This window comes from Drosophila miranda, chromosome XR, assembly GCF_003369915.1.
Source record: "Drosophila miranda strain MSH22 chromosome XR, D.miranda_PacBio2.1, whole genome shotgun sequence".
NCBI classification, from domain to species: domain Eukaryota; kingdom Metazoa; phylum Arthropoda; class Insecta; order Diptera; family Drosophilidae; genus Drosophila; species Drosophila miranda.
Genome location: NC_046674.1, coordinates 20,155,422 through 20,174,305, shown reverse-complemented (window position 1 = coordinate 20,174,305; position 18,884 = coordinate 20,155,422). Strand labels below are relative to the sequence as shown.

At 43.5% G+C, this 18,884-nt stretch overlaps 4 protein-coding genes across 8 annotated transcripts; 1 reads left to right on the top strand and 3 right to left on the bottom strand.

The window, feature by feature from the left end:
• The first annotated feature begins 479 nt into the window (after positions 1 to 479).
• LOC108152728 lies at positions 480 to 3,677 on the top strand. Its single transcript, XM_017282266.2, has 2 exons — positions 480 to 2,133; positions 2,187 to 3,677. Exons 1-2 carry the CDS (start codon positions 2,055 to 2,057, stop codon positions 3,659 to 3,661), a joined length of 1,554 nt encoding a protein of 517 aa, XP_017137755.2. The 5' UTR covers positions 480 to 2,054; the 3' UTR covers positions 3,662 to 3,677.
• Positions 3,675 to 8,607, bottom strand: LOC108152727 (FACT complex subunit spt16). Of its 2 annotated transcripts, XM_017282263.2 has the most exons (9): positions 8,408 to 8,607; positions 7,876 to 8,139; positions 7,514 to 7,813; positions 6,271 to 7,448; positions 5,343 to 6,209; positions 5,019 to 5,284; positions 4,797 to 4,953; positions 4,549 to 4,668; positions 3,675 to 4,045 (listed from the first exon to the last, which is right to left on the bottom strand). In XM_017282263.2, the coding sequence occupies exons 1-9, from the start codon at positions 8,474 to 8,476 to the stop codon at positions 3,886 to 3,888; spliced, it is 3,381 nt and encodes a 1,126-aa protein (XP_017137752.1). In that variant the 5' UTR covers positions 8,477 to 8,607; the 3' UTR covers positions 3,675 to 3,885. The 2 variants fall into 2 exon arrangements, with proteins under 2 accessions (XP_017137752.1, XP_017137754.1); XM_017282265.2 differs by lacking the exon at positions 4,549 to 4,668.
• Positions 8,608 to 10,993: 2,386 nt separating this feature from the next.
• On the bottom strand, positions 10,994 to 16,628 carry LOC108153320 (carbohydrate sulfotransferase 11). 3 transcript variants are annotated; one of them, XM_033387196.1, is made up of 9 exons: positions 16,537 to 16,628; positions 15,156 to 15,509; positions 12,748 to 12,972; positions 12,309 to 12,456; positions 12,124 to 12,190; positions 11,908 to 12,052; positions 11,688 to 11,843; positions 11,272 to 11,612; positions 10,994 to 11,209 (listed from the first exon to the last, which is right to left on the bottom strand). In XM_033387196.1, the coding sequence occupies exons 2-9, from the start codon at positions 15,297 to 15,299 to the stop codon at positions 11,113 to 11,115; spliced, it is 1,323 nt and encodes a 440-aa protein (XP_033243087.1). In that variant the 5' UTR covers positions 15,300 to 15,509; positions 16,537 to 16,628; the 3' UTR covers positions 10,994 to 11,112. The 3 variants fall into 3 exon arrangements, with proteins under 3 accessions (XP_033243087.1, XP_033243086.1, XP_017138722.1); XM_033387195.1 differs by having other exon boundaries at positions 15,156 to 15,552; positions 16,537 to 16,569; XM_017283233.2 differs by lacking the exon at positions 12,748 to 12,972 and having other exon boundaries at positions 15,156 to 15,552; positions 16,537 to 16,562.
• Positions 16,629 to 17,570: 942 nt separating this feature from the next.
• LOC108153323 (adenine phosphoribosyltransferase) lies at positions 17,571 to 18,605 on the bottom strand. Of its 2 annotated transcripts, XM_017283239.2 has the most exons (4): positions 18,515 to 18,605; positions 18,341 to 18,436; positions 17,978 to 18,215; positions 17,571 to 17,916 (listed from the first exon to the last, which is right to left on the bottom strand). In XM_017283239.2, exons 2-4 carry the CDS (start codon positions 18,430 to 18,432, stop codon positions 17,701 to 17,703), a joined length of 546 nt encoding a protein of 181 aa, XP_017138728.1. In that variant the 5' UTR covers positions 18,433 to 18,436; positions 18,515 to 18,605; the 3' UTR covers positions 17,571 to 17,700. The 2 variants fall into 2 exon arrangements, with proteins under 2 accessions (XP_017138728.1, XP_017138727.1); XM_017283238.2 differs by lacking the exon at positions 18,515 to 18,605 and having other exon boundaries at positions 18,341 to 18,508.
• Between the last annotated feature and the right edge of the window lie 279 nt (positions 18,606 to 18,884).

Sequence of the window (18,884 nt, the reverse complement as noted above, 5' to 3'; positions counted from 1 at the left end):
AGAACTCTTAAGCAAAACCCCATGATAATACCTAGCTACTACTCGTTCTAGTGATGTAAGTCGATGACCCGATATTGCAATACGTTCTTTTTATGAATATACTGATGACGCGACTCTATTCCGCCTTTATCCCATTTTATCCCCCGCATTCTTAAAAACCTTACCCGTCCTCTAATGAAATTACATCTCACAGTCATTAACATTTCCTGAAACTGAAACTGATTCACCTCTTCACAACACACCTCTCATCCGTTTAGTTCTTAATGATGTATAATTTCTTTTTTAAGAAATGCTGAATATGGTTGTATTAATACGAAAAAGAAACAAGAAAAAAAACATAAAAACACAACAAAAACAACAATAAATTTAATGAACAGACACATAAATACGATTTATGGATAATCTATCTAATCTAATACAGGACTACTTTATCTTTTCCAAAATTTACACGAAATTTGTATGTATGTTTAGTTTTGTATATCTCTGTAGTTTTTGTGACTTTTGTATGTATATTTTCCTATTTAATGTTGGTTTTTATGCAAATTAAATAATATTTTTTTTGAAAAACCTGATTTTAATTATATTCATTTATTATACATATACAAATGATATGTATATCATTTAAGTTACTTCATCCGAAAACCGAGATTTGACTGGGTTTAATTTATTTATGTTTTCTCGCTATCGAAGTTATGATAGTGATAAAGGTGAAGTTTTTTATCAACTGTTTATGGTTTTTTCAACGTGATTTATCATTGGTTCAGTCTTTTTTTGTTTTAATTTCTGCCCTGTCTTCGGGAAATTGATTTCTTTTACTGGCTAAAAATATAGCGATAACATTTATCTTTAATTTGCGGCATTCCCACTGAAATTCATCATTTGCCCCAAGAACACAGTGCGTTTCAAAGCTGTAAGAGAAAGATTTAGACTCCATACTGCCCAAAACTGGTTGTTCTGATAGATGCAATCAATCTAGTTTATTCTATTCCCAAAATAGATCAAGTTCTATTAGTAAAATTTCGAACACTTAATTCTGTAGCTTAATAGATTTCCTTCTTGTTCCAAACCTGAACACAGATCGAACTATGTATAACATAAGATAAACTCCCATATATGTATGTAGAGAGCTCCAACCTGTTGTCCCACACTTATGAAACGCACTGTGGACACGCTCCAGTTCCAGCTCTAGCTCCCAACCCAACTTCAAAGCCCCACTCGAGGGTACTCTTAGGTTAATGGATATTTCAGTTGCCTTTGGCCAATGGCGAAGCAGATGAAATGAAGTGAAATGATATTATATGAATGTATGAAACAATCAAATTGGCAATGGCTTTGGAAAGAATGAATAGTACTTTTGCTCAATACAAAGTTAACGACGGCTCTAATAGGTTTAATTATATTGGTGTTGTGCGTCTCCCCCTCGAATCGAATCGATTATTTTTGTAGCTTCGAACTTATTTGAATTGAATTTGAATATTGTACGTATAATTGTTGCCTCGACCCGACCCGATCCGACCCCGACTCGGTGCGGCCGTTGATGATTAAGCTTTAAATGTGCTGCTTAGGAATGTAAGTGTGGAAATGATATGGAATAAAGTGCATGGAAATAAAAGCCAAACAGCAGTGTTCTTGTTTCTATCCAACCATCATTCGTAGTCCCCATTCAATCACTTGCCGAATCCCATCCAATCCAACCCCTGTACAGAAGAGACAATTTGTCACCAGGCATCGATCAAACAAGAGGACATCCAGAGCGTGCGGCCGCCTGGCAACGGGCGCCATTGAAATGCCTGATGGCTGGCCATAACCGCAGCGGCAGCGGGAGGTGCCGGAGGAGCAGCCGCTAATGTCTGGAGTGCACATCCCCATATCCATATCCAAGTTCATTAGACTTTAATGGGTGCTTGGCCTGTGATGGGGCCCTGAGCGGGGACTGCGGCTCCTCTGTGCTGTGCTTTGTCGCTTTTGCACGCCACGAAATGGAAAGTTTTGGCGCCTGCGAATCATAAATCCTGTGTGGCGTCTAAAAATATCCCAACACTCGAAGGGAATCGATGCGAAAGCCGCCACCGCCGCCGCCGACAGAGATGAGCGAGCACGAGGCGGAGTCGGACGAGGATTGCGAGGTCTATTGTAAGTCGCCACTGCTGGCAGCAGCATGTCTCTATTGATGGATTATTCCGCAGTCCTGAAGCCCGTCAACGAATACAACATTGTGGACAAGATCAAGGAGGCCAACAAGGAGCTCTTTGCACCCGACGAGGCCGCCAATGGCAACGGAAAGGTGACCAAAGTGACCTTCGCCCTGAACTTGGAGGATTACGAGCCTACGGGGGAGCAGCCGAAGGAACAGAGTCCCAGTCCACCTGACGAGCTTCTAGAGCAGTTGACGCAGCTGAAGCTGAAGCCCATTGCAGAGGAGGAGGCATCGTCGTCGCCGCCGCTTCCAGCTCCAGAGGTGGCCATGAATCCAGTTGAAGCTAAGATAATTGCAGAGCCTTCAGCGGAAGAGTCCGAAGTGGAGGTGGAGGAGGAAATATGCGAGGAAATCCTAGACCTCACGGAAGTCCCACATAAGCCAGCCCCCGAGGAAGCCATCGTTGTGGAGGAGGAAGACGACTTCTCCGGCGTGGATGAGGCGGATCTGGATGATGACACGCCCCTCAAGAACGATTCCTCCACGGTTTCTGCACTTCAACGTCGCCAGAATACATTCGAGCACGACTACGATGATGAGGAGTCGGATCAGAAGAGTCTGACCAACCTGCTGACCGAATCTGACTGCGAGGAGGAGGAACGCACTTTGAATGAGGCGCGCCTTAAGCTGCGTCAAGCCTACAAGAATCTCTACAAGACCCTGGATCCCAAGGGCCAGGCACAGATCGATAGGCTGACCGGAGTGGAGGATGAACATGAATTTCCTCCACCAGTGCCGCCAGCAGAAGACCATGACAATGACGCAGAGGAAGACGACGACTTGTCCATCATTGTAGCCAGCTACATCCCGGACGACTTTGAGCTGAACGAGCAAAGCATTTACTACAAAAGGGAGGACTCAATCCCACCTAACGAAGCTAACGAGGCCACCGCCGCCTGCCCCAAGTCCAGCTCCAAGACTTTCTTCAATTCACGCCGCTTTAGCTTCCGTCGGAGGGCCAAGCCCACCCCAACACCTTCTTCGGCCTCCGCTTCGACAGCATCGCCCTCGATCCGGATGAACTACAAGACCTGCTGCGAGCATCGACACTCGCTGCAGGAGAAACTGCCTCGCTACACCGGCTACATGTCCGAGTACGGGCTGAGCGCACAGCAGCTGCAGCGAAGGGAGCAGAAGCTCTGCCGAAAGCAGCGATACGTGATGGAGCAGACGCTCAGGAGCAACGAGCACGACCTGAAGAAGATGCAGGACAACGAGCGCGCCTTCACCACGTGGCTGAAGAATAAGATGCGCTATCCCATCAACAAGACCCGCAACATGTTCGATGCTCATCGTCGTAGAGGTAGTGTGGCCGCCGCAGTCACTAGTCCTCACTCCCATTCCCGGCAGGAGCATCCGCATCCGCATCAGCATCAGCGGCAGCAGCACTCTGGTCTCCGAAGGGAGGACAGCGATGACATGCTCCATGTCTATCGCAAGCTCTTGGGCAGCTGGAACAAGTAAAGCCAGCGACAGATGGTATCTTAAATTAATTTATTACATGTATTATCGTATTATAATTATGAAATTTGTAATACAACTTTGAAGCGGTGAAAATGAATGGGGGATTAGTGCAAAAGAAGTTGGAGATGGCCAGAGGAAGGGAGTTCGGGTGGGGGTGGGGGTGGGGGTTTTAACAGATAACAGGAAAGTTTGAAACAGACAGCAGTTGCTAACATAAACCACATTTAACGACGAGACTTCTTCGCCTTGTGACCATTGTCACGGCTGTCCTCCCGCGAACGCTTCCGATCATGGTCCTTGCTCTTACTGCTGCTCTTGTGACCAGAAGATGAGGAATGATGCTTGTCCCGATTGTGGTACTTATCCTTGGACGACTTCGAAGGGCTTTAAAAATAAGATTGAGAGTAGGTTTTGTTATTATTAATATATTATTGACGCAAGCCGCATAACTTTGTTTTATAATTTTGTAGCAAGCAACATTTGAAGATGATTTGGTTTTTTTTTGGAAAAGAAATTTCGCATTAATTTATGAAGTATTTTTAAGAAGCTATTGGAATTGTCGTATTATAAGTAGGGGGTTTTTTTTGGGTGCAGTCAAAGAAGTTGGGCATTAGAAAGCTAAAGTCATAAAAAAAAAGAGAAAACGATAAAAAATGTAGAATGTAAAAGTCTATCCCTATTTCAACTCTCTTAGTCTTCAACCTTTTCATGTACTTCATAAATTTCTTAATATCAAAATCCAATCTACAAGCCAATCGTATTGTAATTTTCCCATTTTGTATGGGATTTGTTTTGTGTGGAATGCGAATGTAGGTGTATGGTATGCGATGCTCTTGCGTTATGCCTGATGATGTTAGAGGTTGGTTGGTGGGTTTTCGTTAACAAACCTAGATGAGCTGCCATGTTTGGAGCTGGAGGATTTTAAATGCGAAGAGGAAGAAGAGGAATTCGACTTATGCTTTTTACTGTGCGATGACGATGATCGCTGCTCCTCGCGGTCTCGTCGACTGTGTTGGGTGTACGTGTGCGTAAATGGGGGGAGAACAATTGATAAAGATAAAACAGAGGAGAGCTGAGGTTAAGTCACATTCGTGGGGTGGACGCCATTCTGGGGCCATTCGGCTCTCTCTCATACCTGTGTTTGGAACTCATGTCGCTCTTTTTCGTCTCGAATTTCGTGCCGTTGCGCTTGTCATCGGTGGGCTGGTAATCGTGATTTCGATCTTCCTCGGCCGCCTCACGCTCCAGATCGGACCAGTCCTTGCCGGATTCTTCATCGGAGCCAAGATCTTCTGCAAAACGAGCGTATGGTTTAATTTGGGGGAAAACTATCATGAGAATAGAATCAGTATATTACCATCGCTGTCATCGCTCTCATCTTCAGAGGCTTCTGAGTATTCGGAATCTTCTTCGGACTCCTCATCTGTTTCGGCATCTGTGGGATTGTAGGCTTCATCCTCTTCCGATTCGGCAGTTTCATTGTCCTCTTCGCCATCGGATTCGGGGTCCAAGAAGGACCAACCGCCCTGCTCGAAGAAGCCCTGCGGATCATCTACAATCGTCTTCATGATCTTTTGCCAGTTCAGAGATTGAACGCCCTCCGAGTAGCGAATATCGCAAGAGCTGAAAGAATCAGCACAATTGAAACACGAGGGTAAACAAAGTCAAATTTTAGACCCACTTTAGCCACTCCTTGACGTGGTCCAGCATATTCATGGGAATGGCATTGACCATGGCAACCTTCTTGTTGTACTCCTTGAACACAAATATCATGTCGAAGTTGCGCAGATGGAATTGGACACGCTCAAAGTGCACCAGCTCGACATCATCCAGGGTGATGACGAATGGCGGCCATTCTGTTAGATTAACCAGCGATCCAGAGGTGGGCTGCAGCGTGACGGTACTGCGGAAGGGCGCCCCGGGGAAACCCAGTTCACGGAATGGCGTATCGAACTCCACAATAGACTTGGTCATGGTCTCCACCTTCTCGCAGAAGCTCTTAAAGGCCGTCTTCAGCTTGTGGCGCAGCTCTCGCTCCGCCTGCTCCGCGGCCAAATCGTCGCGATCGTGCATGTGCTGATGCTTGCCCAAATCCGTGGTGATCTCGCCCACCTCCGTGTAGAACTGGACATCCACGTGCTTTTTTTTGCCAAACATGATGGCATACTTGAGGTGGAAATGGAGCAGAATGATCATTTCACCGTCGCAGGGCTGGAAGAAGGCGCTCTTGATGTTGTTGTAGAGGATATCCACTTTGTCGCCGCGCACAGAGATGTAGCGGAAGCCATTCGTGTGCGCCTCCAAGCTGCCCGTCATTCGTTTCGTTACAATATTGGGACGAATGTACAGATCTTTGAGCTTGGGATTTCCCTTGTTCTGGGACAATATCAGCGTATCTTGCTTGACCAGATCCTCCTTTTCCCGCTCCTCGGCTTCGCGCGTTTTAAAGCGTTTCTGCACCTCCTTGATCAAGCGGAAAGCGTTATTCAGATTGGCCGACGGAGCAACCACCTCGCCATGCTCCTTCAAATTCGAGCTGCGGTACGTCCTGCAAGGGAATGGATGGAGATGGTTAGCCAATGTTCAATCTAAGCAGGATCAACACTTACACTTCCTTAACGAATGTGGCCTCTGGCTGGGGATAGAGACCACCCTCATTGCGCCCCATTGTGGCACCCGGATGAAAGAAGTTAATACGCAAGTAGGTGTACTCGCCCTCCACGGACTGTGAAATGTTCTTGATGGTGGAAATGTGGAAAGGCACCTGGATGCCGAACACGGGCATAATGACTGTCTCGTATTTCTTGTCCACGTACAGCTTCAGATCCTTGACCTCGGGCTCGCGTGGCATTTGGCTGATGGACTTGTAGGATACGGTGTTCTTGCGCACCTTCTCCACTTCCTTGGAATTTCCCTGCTTCGCCAGACGCTCCTTGGCGCGAGCGTTCAGCTGCTGGGCTAGCTCCCGTTGATGCTCCTTGCGCTTCTCCTCTGTGTTGATCTCATTTCGCAGCTTCGAGTCCAGGACGGCGTTCCTTTTACTGCGTCCCAGGATTTCAGAGCCCTGATCCTCTTTGGAGGCCTTTTTATCATCCACATCCTCCTCCTCGCTGTCGTCCTTGATGAAAATGCCGACATTTTTTATCTTCTTTTTGGAAGGGGTCATCACACTGGCTGGCGATTGCTCGCCCACCAGCACAGTGTCTCCTATGAACAGGGCATAGGTTTTACCCTCCTTGTCGGCAGCTTCGGGATTGGTGAGATTGGAGATGCCGACATGCAGATTGAAGACCATATTCTTCTTGATCAGCGCCTGACACTTGGGTCCAATGACAATGGAGTTCTCCCGGAACTCCAGGCCCATGGCAAAGCCGAATGTCTTTGTGAGATTATCCACCATATTCGGTTTTTCCTTCTTCACGTGGGCCAGTGTCTTTTCGTAGACCTCGCACAGCTTGGCACCTGGCACGAGCAGCTTGAGAATCTCCTCCTGTACATTTACCAGAAACGTGTAGTTTTCCTGCATGGCCTCGGTGGGGTTGACAAGGAAAGTCCGTGATATATTGGAGCAATACGATTTGTAGCGGGCGCCCAGGGAGCAAACGATCACGCCAAAGTGCAATACATTCTTATCAGACGCGGCAGAGAACTTAAGGCTGTAGGATCCACCCGATTGAATTATAGGCGGATAGGCCATGTCCAGTAGCCTGGGATCCAGGCCACTGGTGTATTTCTTTTCGGCAATAGCGGCATCACACCCATCCGACAGCTTTGTGTGCTTTACTTTCTGCAAGGGAATTGGGATGATTACAAGAGTACTCTTGGCATGGCTGATTCTAGAAAAGACCTCACCCTGTCTGAATCGATAATGTCCATAATTTCATCCTTGAGATATTTGTTGAAAATGTCCATCGACACCAGTGAGGCCTTACGTATATTGTTGATTTCGGACTCATCTTTGGGGCACATCAAGTACGCGATGATCGTGCTGATGTCCACGTGCTCGAACTGTGACTCCATTAGTATCTTTTTCCACGACTCGCAGTACTCTCCCGGATAGGAATCTTTGCTGAAGACGCCCAAGCGCTTGCCCTTCTTCGAGTTCTGTATGCTCTTGATGAGCTTCTCAAAGTTTCCCTTATCCTTGTCGGTCTGCCAAGCGAAGTAAGCATGAAATCGAATTGAACTTGGAAAGGGTCCCTCTTGTCCCTTACCCGGTCCCTCACAAGCAGCTTTATTTCAGGCACGCCCTCTTCGCTGATGTTCTGGGCCTGCTTCAGAAACTCGATCTTCTTCTTGCTTGTGAGAAAGTAGATGGCATCGGAGGCAAACACTGAGATAGTGTCCGTCAGTTCGTAGCCAAGCAGCCAGATCTGAAGGGCCAGGGACTTGGAGTAAATCACATCTTCGTCGCAGCCGACGACGCTCATGATACAGTCCAGATTGCCCAGGGCATCGTCGTGTCCAGTGCTTGGTGCCTGGGGATGATACACACACAGAAAAACATATATACTTAAGCTGATTTGCAAATCTCCACAAGGCAGCCGCGATAGTAATCTCCGCACGCCTCCTAACCTAACTCGACCCAGGGATATGAAAATCCAGATTCGCTTGTGAATTTCACAACAATATTCAACTGTTTCTTTATCTCAGCCACATGTGAAGGCTATTTATCACTGGAGAACTGACTCGGGCGCTCCTGTGGACACAAGACAACAGACTGAGACGCGCCAGAACCGCACTCACCTTCCATTCCGTGTAAAGCCGCTTTACGCGACGCACAAACGCCTCTTTATCCAGCACAAAGCTCGACATGCTGCTGCTCTAGCCACACCAACTAGTAGATAATTCCGATCTTAGTTATATTTCAGCTAAATTCTTTTTCACACATTTGCGAATTCCGCCGGATGAAAAAATTGCGCGGCAGCGGCAAGGGTAAGAAGAAGAAACAGCGTCTGCAGTGCAGTGCTGCCAGATTTTGAGCGCCAAAATAAGCTAGATTTCACAAAAATACAAGCTAGAATAAGCTAAAAATTGTAAAAAACAGGAAAAAAATAGGCTAAAAATAAAACAACACATAGATATATACATTTCTAATTGTGTTATTATTTCATCCAATTCGCTATTGCTTGAATCGGTATATTTATCGCTGGAACGTATTAAATTTAAATATTTCTGCGGTAATTGATAGTTGTGACAACATTTTCCATGACGGCGCAATCCATATCTGTAAAATTCAAAAGAATTTTAGTCATATTCATGAAACAATTAAATATTTCTAAAACAAACCTTATATTTAATATTGAGTTTAAGGATTTAACGGTCATTTTGTTCCTTAGCTTGGTCTTAACAATATTCATTTGACTGAATACACGTTCAATAGCAGCATTTGACCACGGTAGACTTAAAATGCCAATGGCAAATAAAACGATTTCTTCAAAAGGCTTGTTTTTGCCAGCATCTTTATAAGTCAGTACTTCTGACCAAAATTGTATCGTGTCATCTGTACTTTGCCAAGGGACTAATTGAATTTTGCCATATTGGGCAAGAATTCCATCTATATTCTTATAGTTAAAGTGTTCCAATATGGAAATGAGATCATTATGATTTTTATTATGTTTGAGTACATTTTCTGCTGCAAAAACTTGCAGTTTTTCTAATGTCTCAAAATTATCTGGAAGTCTGAAATTAAGCATCAGATTATTATTTATTTTTAATATCAAATCCAATTGAAGCTTACCTTTCTCTGAGTTGGATAATTAGCTCCTTTATAAAATCCTTGCACATCTCTTTGATTTCGTTAACTTCATTATTATAATTTTTCTCTTTAATTTCCTTTTCAAATAAATATCCCATATATAATGAAGACACAGCAAATTCATCCAAGTCATCTTTCAAGACATCAATCTTTGCATCAGGCGGTATTATTTTATTTTTGAGGAAATCGATGCTTTTCGATGAAAGTTTTGTTTGTAAACTGTTTTTGGCATGTTTTACACATTAACACATTAACACATTTCACGATCACCAAGCAAGTTTCTGTATAGACCGAAGCTTTTCAACGAAAATAAACCATAAATAAATTCTAAAATACCATGATACACCAAAATATGTACTACAAATATACTTTTTGTTCGATTTGTCTTAAAAAATACCAAAAAATACATGTAGGATATAAAAAGGAAAAAATAGGCAAAGTGAAATAAAAAAGGCTAGATTTAAAGCTATAAGCATTTTCATAATTTTTCAAGCTGTTCCGTTTTCAAATAAGCTAGATCTAGCCTTAAATAAGCTAAATTGGCAACACTGCTGCAGTGTGACCGCGGATTTATCGATAAAATATACCGTCCGACCATCAGGAATATACTGAAACATACCGTCTCATTTTCAAAATTTACCGTAAATATACTGACGAGTTCAAGTTCTATTTTACATATTCCGATTTTGATATTCCGTGGAATATTATTAGATAGAACATTTAGCCATGCCCACATAATTTTATACAATTTATGAATACATTTTTTACTTAACTGGCTTATTATAAATAATTGCTTTTATTGGATTTCTATATACCGTTGAAAATGAAATTTAATAGATTGATGAAATTGACATAATATACCATTATATACCGATAAAAAAAACGAACTAGCTCACTTAAGCTCCCTTTATTTAAACAGTTCAACGACTTGAGGTAAATGGCGGAAAATATTACCTGTTGTAAATTATTCTTGTAGATCAATGCCATCCTTCCTCTGAACTTAAAAAAAACCGATGTCTTTCACCTGAACTGTGCAAAAAATTATTCAATTTTCATTATTTGCGGTGGAATTTTAAAATCCTTGACCTACAATGTGCTTATCGTTCTCCGTCAAAGATTGGAAACCATATTCCTCGATTTCGTTATTCGATTTGATATCACTAGCTAGCTAGGCACTTCAATATCTGAACACATAATTTTATCCGATTGATGAATCATTTTCTAAAAGATATTCCCTATTATTAAATTTGGTCTTAATAAGGTTTAAACAAATATGGTCAAATCGTAAGTGTGAACGTCAGTCATGATTCTGGATACTAAATATAATTTTATAAGCGCAAAATAATTTGGTATATAGGTAACTCTATACCCCGCGGCAAGGGCATGAAGAAAAGAAGAGATCGTTAGGCGGAAGAACTAGAAGAAGAAAGTTTTTGTGGCACACTAATTCCAAATATGCCAAATTGGCCCAACGTTCCGATATTTGTTATTTGTTCGATATAATGTTATCGCGCTTATCGATAGCAGCCCAAAAAACGATAGACGGGAAAAACGTTTCGTTTAAATATATTTAAGTTTATTATTGTATTCATTCAGTATTATCAACATTTGCAATTACGTACTGTGACGGCTAATATGTATTTTCGTTGAACTAATTCATTTCGTTAGCAAATTCTACGAATTTAGAGCTGGGTTAATTCTTTGTGGCCGTTGGACTGCCGGATGATTCGTCTGGTCTGGCTACCTGTAGATACTCCTGGATATCGTAGTCAAACAGCTCGAAATCATATCTTGGAATAGAACAAAGACTGTTAGCGCATTATCAAAAGGGGTATTAGATTGTCCCACTCACTTGTAATACTCGTAGAGCTCCAGCATTTCGTGCCTTGTGAGCTGAGCATAGAACTGCTGCTGGAGTTCGTGCGTCTTGCGGCCACCTTTGCCCATGTTGCGCCACACGGGCGCTATCACCCTTTTCAGGCCAGTCTTTTCGATTAGATATAATTGATCCTCTGTGAGCGACTCGAACTTCAGTATCATGTCGAAACGAATCAGACAGGGTGTGCAGAACGACGTGGCCGCCACAAAGTGCATGTCAATGAAGCTGCCCCGCTTCACCTGGTCGAGCAGCCAGTTGACAAACTCCGGAAACGAAGGATACTTGGTGTTGGGCGCTCGGGCCACCAGGGAAGGCTGTCAGGAATAATAGATGATAGATCAGGGCAATAGTTCAGGGGGTGTTCCGTCAGTCTTTGATTCCCTTCTTACCTTCTTGCGATAATTGCGCACAATGCTGCGGCCCAGCTTGTCATGGAAGGAATAGGGCAGGGCGAACACCATCTTATCGCGATAAGCGCTCAACAGCCTCTCAAAGGGATTGCGTGCAATGATAAAGGTTAGCGAGTCATTCTGCGCCTCGCGCAGCTGCAAATGAAAAGCAAAAAAAAAAAATGTATGATGCAAGTTTCCTTTCCATTTCCGCACTCACCTCGTCGAGGGTCACTCGCGGATAGCGTTCTCTGGCCAGATTCAGGAGAATCTTTTTGGTTTTGCGCAAATAACTGGGTGAGTAACCGGCCAGAACATTGAAGTTGAACATCCACGATGAGGAGGCAGCCTTAAACACATTGCACCTACACAAAATTCGTGGCTTTAGTGGAGGAGTTCCTGTGAATGTGATGTGATGTGTAATTTGTATACGCACCATATAATGTGATACTTTTTGTTGACCAAAAACTCCCATGTGTTTGGGGTGTGCCACGAGTCGTGACCTGTAAATAAGATTGATGTGAAGGAGAAGTTCGTTCTCACACTCTCACTCCTCCTCTCTTTCTCTCTCCCTCTCTCTATTTATCTATCTCTCTCTGTGGCTGTGGCCCCATGACCCACCTAACACATCCAGGCCATAGGCCGAGCACTTGTCCTTCAGTCGCTCCCTCCGCTGATCCATTCGCTGCTCCACCTGAAGCATTTCCTGCGGCGAAAGTGTCTGCACGGCATACTCGGGAATGAGGGGCAGGCGTGTCTGATTGATGTCCTGTTCGGATAAACAAATTCAGAAATAATGAAACTTAATGGCAGCCATAAGATATAGTATGGTTATGGCTATGGTTATGGGGTATGCGAATCGAATGCCGAACCCAAAAGGCCTGCCAATATATATTATAGTACAACCACGAAAGAATCGACTCTGTTTGGTTTTTTTTTTTAGAATTTTTCTCCGGTTACATCATTAGTTATACTTTTTCCCTGTTTGTGCGGTTGTGGGTGGGTGTGCTTGAGTGTTTGAGTGTGTGTCTGTGTGTGTTTGTTCTGGTTACATATTTACTTTATCAACATAGCGCCACTTGTTCTTTGTCTTGCCCGTTGCCACCACGGTCAGATCCTTGTTCTTGTTCTTGTTCAGCAGCAGCACCGGATATCGAAATGTTTGCCCCTGCGACTGCTGTTGTTGCTGCCGCTGCCGCTGCTGTTGCTGTTGCTGCTGATGCTGCTGTTGTTGCTGCTGCTGCTGATGTGGCGGCTGCTGCTGCTGCTGTTGCACATTAAAGGCCTAGAAAAGCAGTGGCAGTTTGGGTTTTCTTTGTATTTAGTAATAGTGTTTCATGTGGTGGCTGTCTGTATTTTTCTAGGTTAAGAGCTTAGAGATGACATGGCGTATGCGTATTATGAAAGCGTTTCTAATGGCCAAGCACTGTCAAGGTCGCAGAGAGTCGCAGTCGCAGTCGCCCACTCGGCGGCCAGCAATCTCAATTAAAACTACCAGACAGCAGTGTCAACTTTCATCTAGAGATCGCCACATGAATCAAGTGGCACTGCGGCCATGGGACTGAGAAGCCACTGGACAAGCTGTCAGACAGTCATGGCAGCCACTTTGCATTTTACTCGCGTACGCGGGAGCAAACTCTTTAGTTACATCTACTCTACTCTGCCTGGGGGGTTGGGGTACATTTGTTCTCGGCAGAGGGGTGGGAAACATATAAATCTCTTGGTTATATATGTAGGGTCTATCTAGATTGGTGAATGAGGAACGCTTTTGGAATAATGATTGTTATGGAATACTACTTTACATACTCGTATATTGGCAGATTAATAAAAGCTTGAGTGCTCGAAAATGGCAACTTCTATCAAATATACTTAGCACATTTTCGTAGGGATACCATTGAGGCAAAAGAGTATCCCACCATCGGCTTGTCAAAAAATCCTTCAAATTCCTTCTCATCCCCATCTAAAGTGGCGCTATGTGCATGACGTATACTGTGCGGAAATGGGTTGGTAATTTGCGATGGGGTTGGAATTTTAGGGGAGGCGTATCTACTGCCTTATCAGCGTGTGTGTGTGTGTGTGTGTGTGTACGCGTGGGTGTTTTGTGGAATGCTGTGCTTAATTATGCGTGTACGAGTATGCCGGGCAAAACAAAAGCTTCGAATAAACTAGAGCATACATCGCGCTGTATGCCGTATGCCCTAAGCCGTATGCGTGTTCTGCAAACTTTGCTCTTTTTCGGGACTGCCTAAGCATTTGTCATTTGTCATTTGGGTAATGTTATGCAAATTAGCAGTGGGAAAGCGTTTATTGATTGTGGTATCCCACCAGCAGAGCAAGTATTAGTACCAGTAGCAGTCCTAGTGGTAATCCTAGTAGCAGTCCCTCCGGATCGATTTTCATGGGACAGCTAGCCAGGCAGCCAGCATTGATGATTTTTTTATGATGCCACAAGTAATTAAGAGTAATTTAAGCAAATGTTTTTTTCTTCTTCCTTTTGCCAACCATTTGGCCAAGGCCGGGCACGGGCGCCTCCAAGTCTCCGGCGACCACGCAACGCATTGCAAATGACGGCAAAGCGGATTAACCCGAGCCCCCTTGGCAAAAGGGGGGAAAGGGTTGGCCAGAGGGCGTGCCCGGAGGCGGTCCGGGCCAGCTTATGTGGTTATAGGCCAAGAAAGTTGCATGCTTGTGCTCTTAATTGTTGCGCTATTAGAATACTCCCGCTTTGTTCAGCGTTTGTTCAATTTCAAGCACAAATAGGCGATAAAGCTTGCGAAATCCCCCAGCTAATTTCAAATTAATTTGCACCTAATCAGGCGGTCTAACAAATGCTCTCGGATCTAACTAGTCGTATGTATAAGCTGTTCAAAGATCGCAGTCGTGCAACGAAGTGTGAAAGGCAGAACAATGCTAAAATTGCTAACAACTTTTATAAATAAACAATAAAAAAATGCTTTCAATTTCAAATATTTGGTTCATTTTCATTCGCCTCTCATGTACGAATAGTATTTATAGAGATTATACCGATTGGAATAATGCTAATGCCCTTCACACAACAAATTGTTTATAGAATCGGAATGATTGTACAGAGATAGTGGACTTATCTTTCATAAATATAGTAATATTTAAACAATTTCAGATGGTTTCTATTTCTGGTTTTCTCCGTTTCACTGACACGGACACTTGGGGCAATCGATTTGCCTGCAATTGGTTTGTAGTCAGGCGATATGAAGGGTAAAAGGCAGGCGTGCTGGGCAGGGCAGGCATTCTCTACAAGCTGCTATATATATATATATATATATATATATATGTATATATATATGTCTACAATCTATAGCTAAAAGCAAGGGCACATGTTTGCTGGCCACTCAAAGGGCTACAGAACTACAATATATTCTCTACCGAATTGGATACTGGAGTGGTTCTGGCAACCCACACACTCACTCTCTGACCCACTGCGCCACTCACCTCGAATCCACGTATTTTCTGCAGCTGCTCGTTCCACACCAGGTAGACCAGAGAGAGGGGCAGTAGCAGCAACGAGACGGCCGTAAAGATGAGCAAATATCGCCGGATGGTGCGACAATTTGCCAGGCTCTTGCTCAATTTCATTTAAACTCGAATGTAGCTGCATAGGAACTGATTTCTTTTGGATCGTTTCTTCTTTTTGTTGGTTGTTCTTTGGTTGGTTGATTGGTTTTCTTGGATATATATAGTATACACTATATATCTATTATTGATATTCATGAGACATTTCCGGGGGCTACGCGACCGCAAATTTGGCCTGCAGTTGGCGACAATATTTGTAAATGTTGCTCATGGCTTCTAAGCGAAAGCTAAATTTAGTTTTTCTGTGCTAAATGTTCTTTAAAAAAAGTATAAAAAAAAGCAACAACAAAAAGTGGGAGAGGAACAGAACCGAAGAGTAAATAGATCATTCAGCAATGGAATCCGGCGGTGTGTGTGTCTGACAGTCTGATGACAATTCTGTTTTATGGTCGAGTGCCTTTCGGGCCAAATTGTGTCACTGCACTGGGCCTGATATTTCAGGCCAAACAATTGTACGCTTTTCTCTTGGTTTCTGTCGATGGGGGTTTGTTTTCCTCTTTCATTATTTTTTTTTGATTGCAAGTCCGGAAACAACAAACAATACTTATTTTATTGATTTTCTACTCCATTTCCTAAACAACTCCATTCTCTTTCGTAGATGGAGGGGAAGTGCCCAACAAAGAGTGCAACCAGAGAGGGGACTAAGTGACGGGGAGGCAGGGTGTGATACTCTAGAGGGGTTTCTCGCCAAACACATTTCAATTGTCGATGTTCAGGGCCTTTTATTGTTGTTTTTTTTTTTTTTTTTCTAATTTATTTATTTTAAATTCATTAAAGGCACTCACACGCACACAGTCTCACACTCTTCCACACACACTCTAACACTCAAACACACAAAAGAGACCAAAAGTTGGCAAACAAAATGCTAAATGCGGGGCGTAAGAGGCGTATACGTAACGTGTTGTCCATTGCTTTGCTTTTGCATTTGTGCCTTTTGCCTTTGCCTTTGCTCATTCTTCACCTCTCCCGTACAGCACTCTCTCTCGCTCGTTGTCTCTCCCCCGCAACAACAACCACAATGGAGGGCAAAATTTTGTTAGTTTTTTTTATTATTCAATTGTTTGCCAATTGAAGAAAAGCGCGCAATCAATATCAATTTGCAAAGCGTGCCGTGATATATTCCTCCTCTCTCATTTTCTCTTATTTCTCTCACTCTTTCTCTTATGGTTTCACCAAACAAAAAATATAGGTGATGGGGAAGGGGTAGGGGGTGGTGTGATTGTAACGGGGGAAAAGTCACCAAACACAAGCCGTCGCCCGTCATCACCGAACGACGCACATTTCACGAATGAAATCAAATGCGAAAAATACAAAATACGAAATGAGCAGAGGCCCAGGCAGGCATGCCCTCTCTGCACCCTGCACTCTACTCTCTATCAACGAGAACGTGGCAGTTTCAGTTTCATGCTGCCGCGTCTCTGCCAGCGCATGCGATTCCTTGAGCTCGGCTTTTTATGTTGTCCACCCTACCTCCCGTCAGAGGGTATGATGGCTTGGAGCATAGTTTTGCGAAGCAGAAAAGGATTCGCGTGCGACCGAGTAGAGAGGATAAACTCTATCTACCTACCTATCTATCTATCTATCTAACTTTCTATCTATATATCTATATCTATCTATATCTATCTACATAAATAATTTTGAGATTTGGAGCTCCATCTGCTAATAAAAAGATTGTCAAATCGTTCTTTTGGGGTAGATTTAGGGTACATCATAAACTGACAATGGTGGTCGTTGAACTCCCAGGGTATTTGTTCTTCGGCTGGATAACTTTCCTGCATATTTGTTTATTTACGGTTGTTGTAGTTGTCTCCCCGCCAGGGTGGCGGGACAAACCCTGCCGGGGGTGGTTGGGTTGGTTGTTTGGCCATTTGATTTGTTTATCGGAGAGAGAAAAAGTCGCATTCTTAACAGCACGCAGGGAGAGTGAAATGCGCAGTGAGAGAGAGTGAAATGCAAGGGTTTCTTTCTCTTGCATTGGAGCAACAGCAGGATGGCGTGGGTGGTTTCAAAAGTTATCGGTTATTGCATACGATTTAGCTGATCTTTTCAAAGTTTTAAACTTAGAAGCTGAATAAATAAGAGAGATGAATAGCTACATTTGGCTAGAGTCGCCAGACATTTGATTCTGAGCCTTATTTAGATCTATTTTATGTGGGCGGAAATGCTTACTTCGTTGCGTTGCAAACATCTATTCAATATCATTGTAATCTTTATAATAAAAGGCATAACAATACGGAAATTACCTTCATCCTTAAATAGAACACGCTCAGACGATTCCATTTGATACAAAAATATTTTACTATATCACACTCACTAAACAGTTAAATGTTGGTAAAAATATTGCTAGTTGAACAGGACCGCTTTGAGGTAAGTAAATGCAATTATGGAAGGCCGGCAGTAACTCTCAGTACTTGATCAGGGAGTGTACTTTGCAGTCCAGCTTCTTGCGGCCGTCGAGGCCGACCAGTTCCATCACCACCAGGCTTTCTAGCACAACGCCACCCACTTTACGAACCAGCTCGGAGGCGGCTAGCAGGGAACCACCTGTGGCTAGCAGATCATCCACAATGACGACTTTCTGGCCAGGCTGGATAGCCGTACGCTGCAGCTCAAAGGTGTCCTATAAAGGGAATTGTTCTCGTATACTCAGGAAATATATATAATCATATGAGGCTACTCACGCTACCGTATTCTAGTTGATACTCAACGGAGACGACCTCGCCGGCCAGCTTTCCCTTTTTGCGTATGGGCGCACACCCCACGCCCAGTTCGGTAGCCAGCAGCAGGTTGAAGAGGAAGCCCCGCGAGTCCAGTCCCACGATGACTTCCACCTCAGGCTGGCTCTGCCTGATGTACTGCACCAGCAAATCCTTGAGGTAGACACAGGCTTTGGGATCAGTCAGGGCGCCGAATATGTCGCTGATGGGATAGACGGAAGAAGAGTACAACACATGTTAATGAAGAGATAAGACTTTAGCAGTCCATAAAGATAATAATCACACTGTCGCTGGCAAACCTTGATTGTCTGATAACCTCCAACCCACCGAAATAGTATCCCCTCTTTGGGAAAGTTGGGATATTCGCCAATCTTGGACTTCACATAGTCCAGTTTGTCTTCCGCACTGATTTGGCTCATATTTCTTGGTGTTTTAATTGTTAATAAGGAAAATTTTTAAGATTTATTTATTTGTATTGTTGTTGTAAAATTGTTAACCTACTTAATCCCCCTCTATTCAAACAGGGGAACAACTTGAAAATAGTACTGCCCGGACAATAGTACTGTTCGTAAATGATTCTTGTAGATCTATCCTAACCTTCCTCTTCAATATAAAAAACGATTACTTTTACATGAACTCCGCTAAAAAGTCATACAATATTCGTGTGTGCATTTAAATATCCAATGGTCGACAATGGGTTAAACGATGAACAGCTGATTAGCTGCTTATCGATAAGCTAGAGATGGTAGAAAGCTGTGCGATGAATTCAAGTTGGCGGGGGATTTGAATTGTACTTGAAATACAAATTTGAATTTAAATTTTAGTTGAACTCGAATGAGGAGTGAATAAGGTGTGTTTTCTTATAATTAAT

Bases quoted from the DNA above. Each gene is read 5' to 3' on its own strand.
- LOC108152728 (XM_017282266.2), top strand. From the start codon at position 2,055: ATGCGAAAGCCGCCACCGCCGCCGCCGACAGAGATGAGCGAGCACGAG. The intron at 2,134-2,186 runs GTAAGTCGCCAC...ATTATTCCGCAG, and splicing joins CGAGGATTGCGAGGTCTATT to TCCTGAAGCCCGTCAACGAA.
- LOC108152727 (XM_017282263.2), bottom strand. From the start codon at position 8,476: ATGTCGAGCTTTGTGCTGGATAAAGAGGCGTTTGTGCGTCGCGTAAAG. The intron at 7,814-7,875 runs GTAAGGGACAAG...TTCGCTTGGCAG, and splicing joins AGCTGCTTGTGAGGGACCGG to ACCGACAAGGATAAGGGAAA. The intron at 6,210-6,270 runs GTAAGTGTTGAT...ATTCCCTTGCAG, and splicing joins GCCACATTCGTTAAGGAAGT to GACGTACCGCAGCTCGAATT.
- LOC108153323 (XM_017283239.2), bottom strand. From the start codon at position 18,432: ATGAGCCAAATCAGTGCGGAAGACAAACTGGACTATGTGAAGTCCAAG. The intron at 18,216-18,340 runs GTGGGTTGGAGG...CTATCCCATCAG, and splicing joins AAAGAGGGGATACTATTTCG to CGACATATTCGGCGCCCTGA. The intron at 17,917-17,977 runs GTGAGTAGCCTC...TTCCCTTTATAG, and splicing joins ATCAACTAGAATACGGTAGC to GACACCTTTGAGCTGCAGCG.
- LOC108153320 (XM_033387196.1), bottom strand. From the start codon at position 15,299: ATGAAATTGAGCAAGAGCCTGGCAAATTGTCGCACCATCCGGCGATAT. The intron at 12,973-15,155 runs GTGAGTGGCGCA...CTGCTTTTCTAG, and splicing joins AGAAAATACGTGGATTCGAG to GCCTTTAATGTGCAACAGCA. The intron at 11,613-11,687 runs GTAAGAAGGGAA...TATTCCTGACAG, and splicing joins TGCGCAATTATCGCAAGAAG to CCTTCCCTGGTGGCCCGAGC.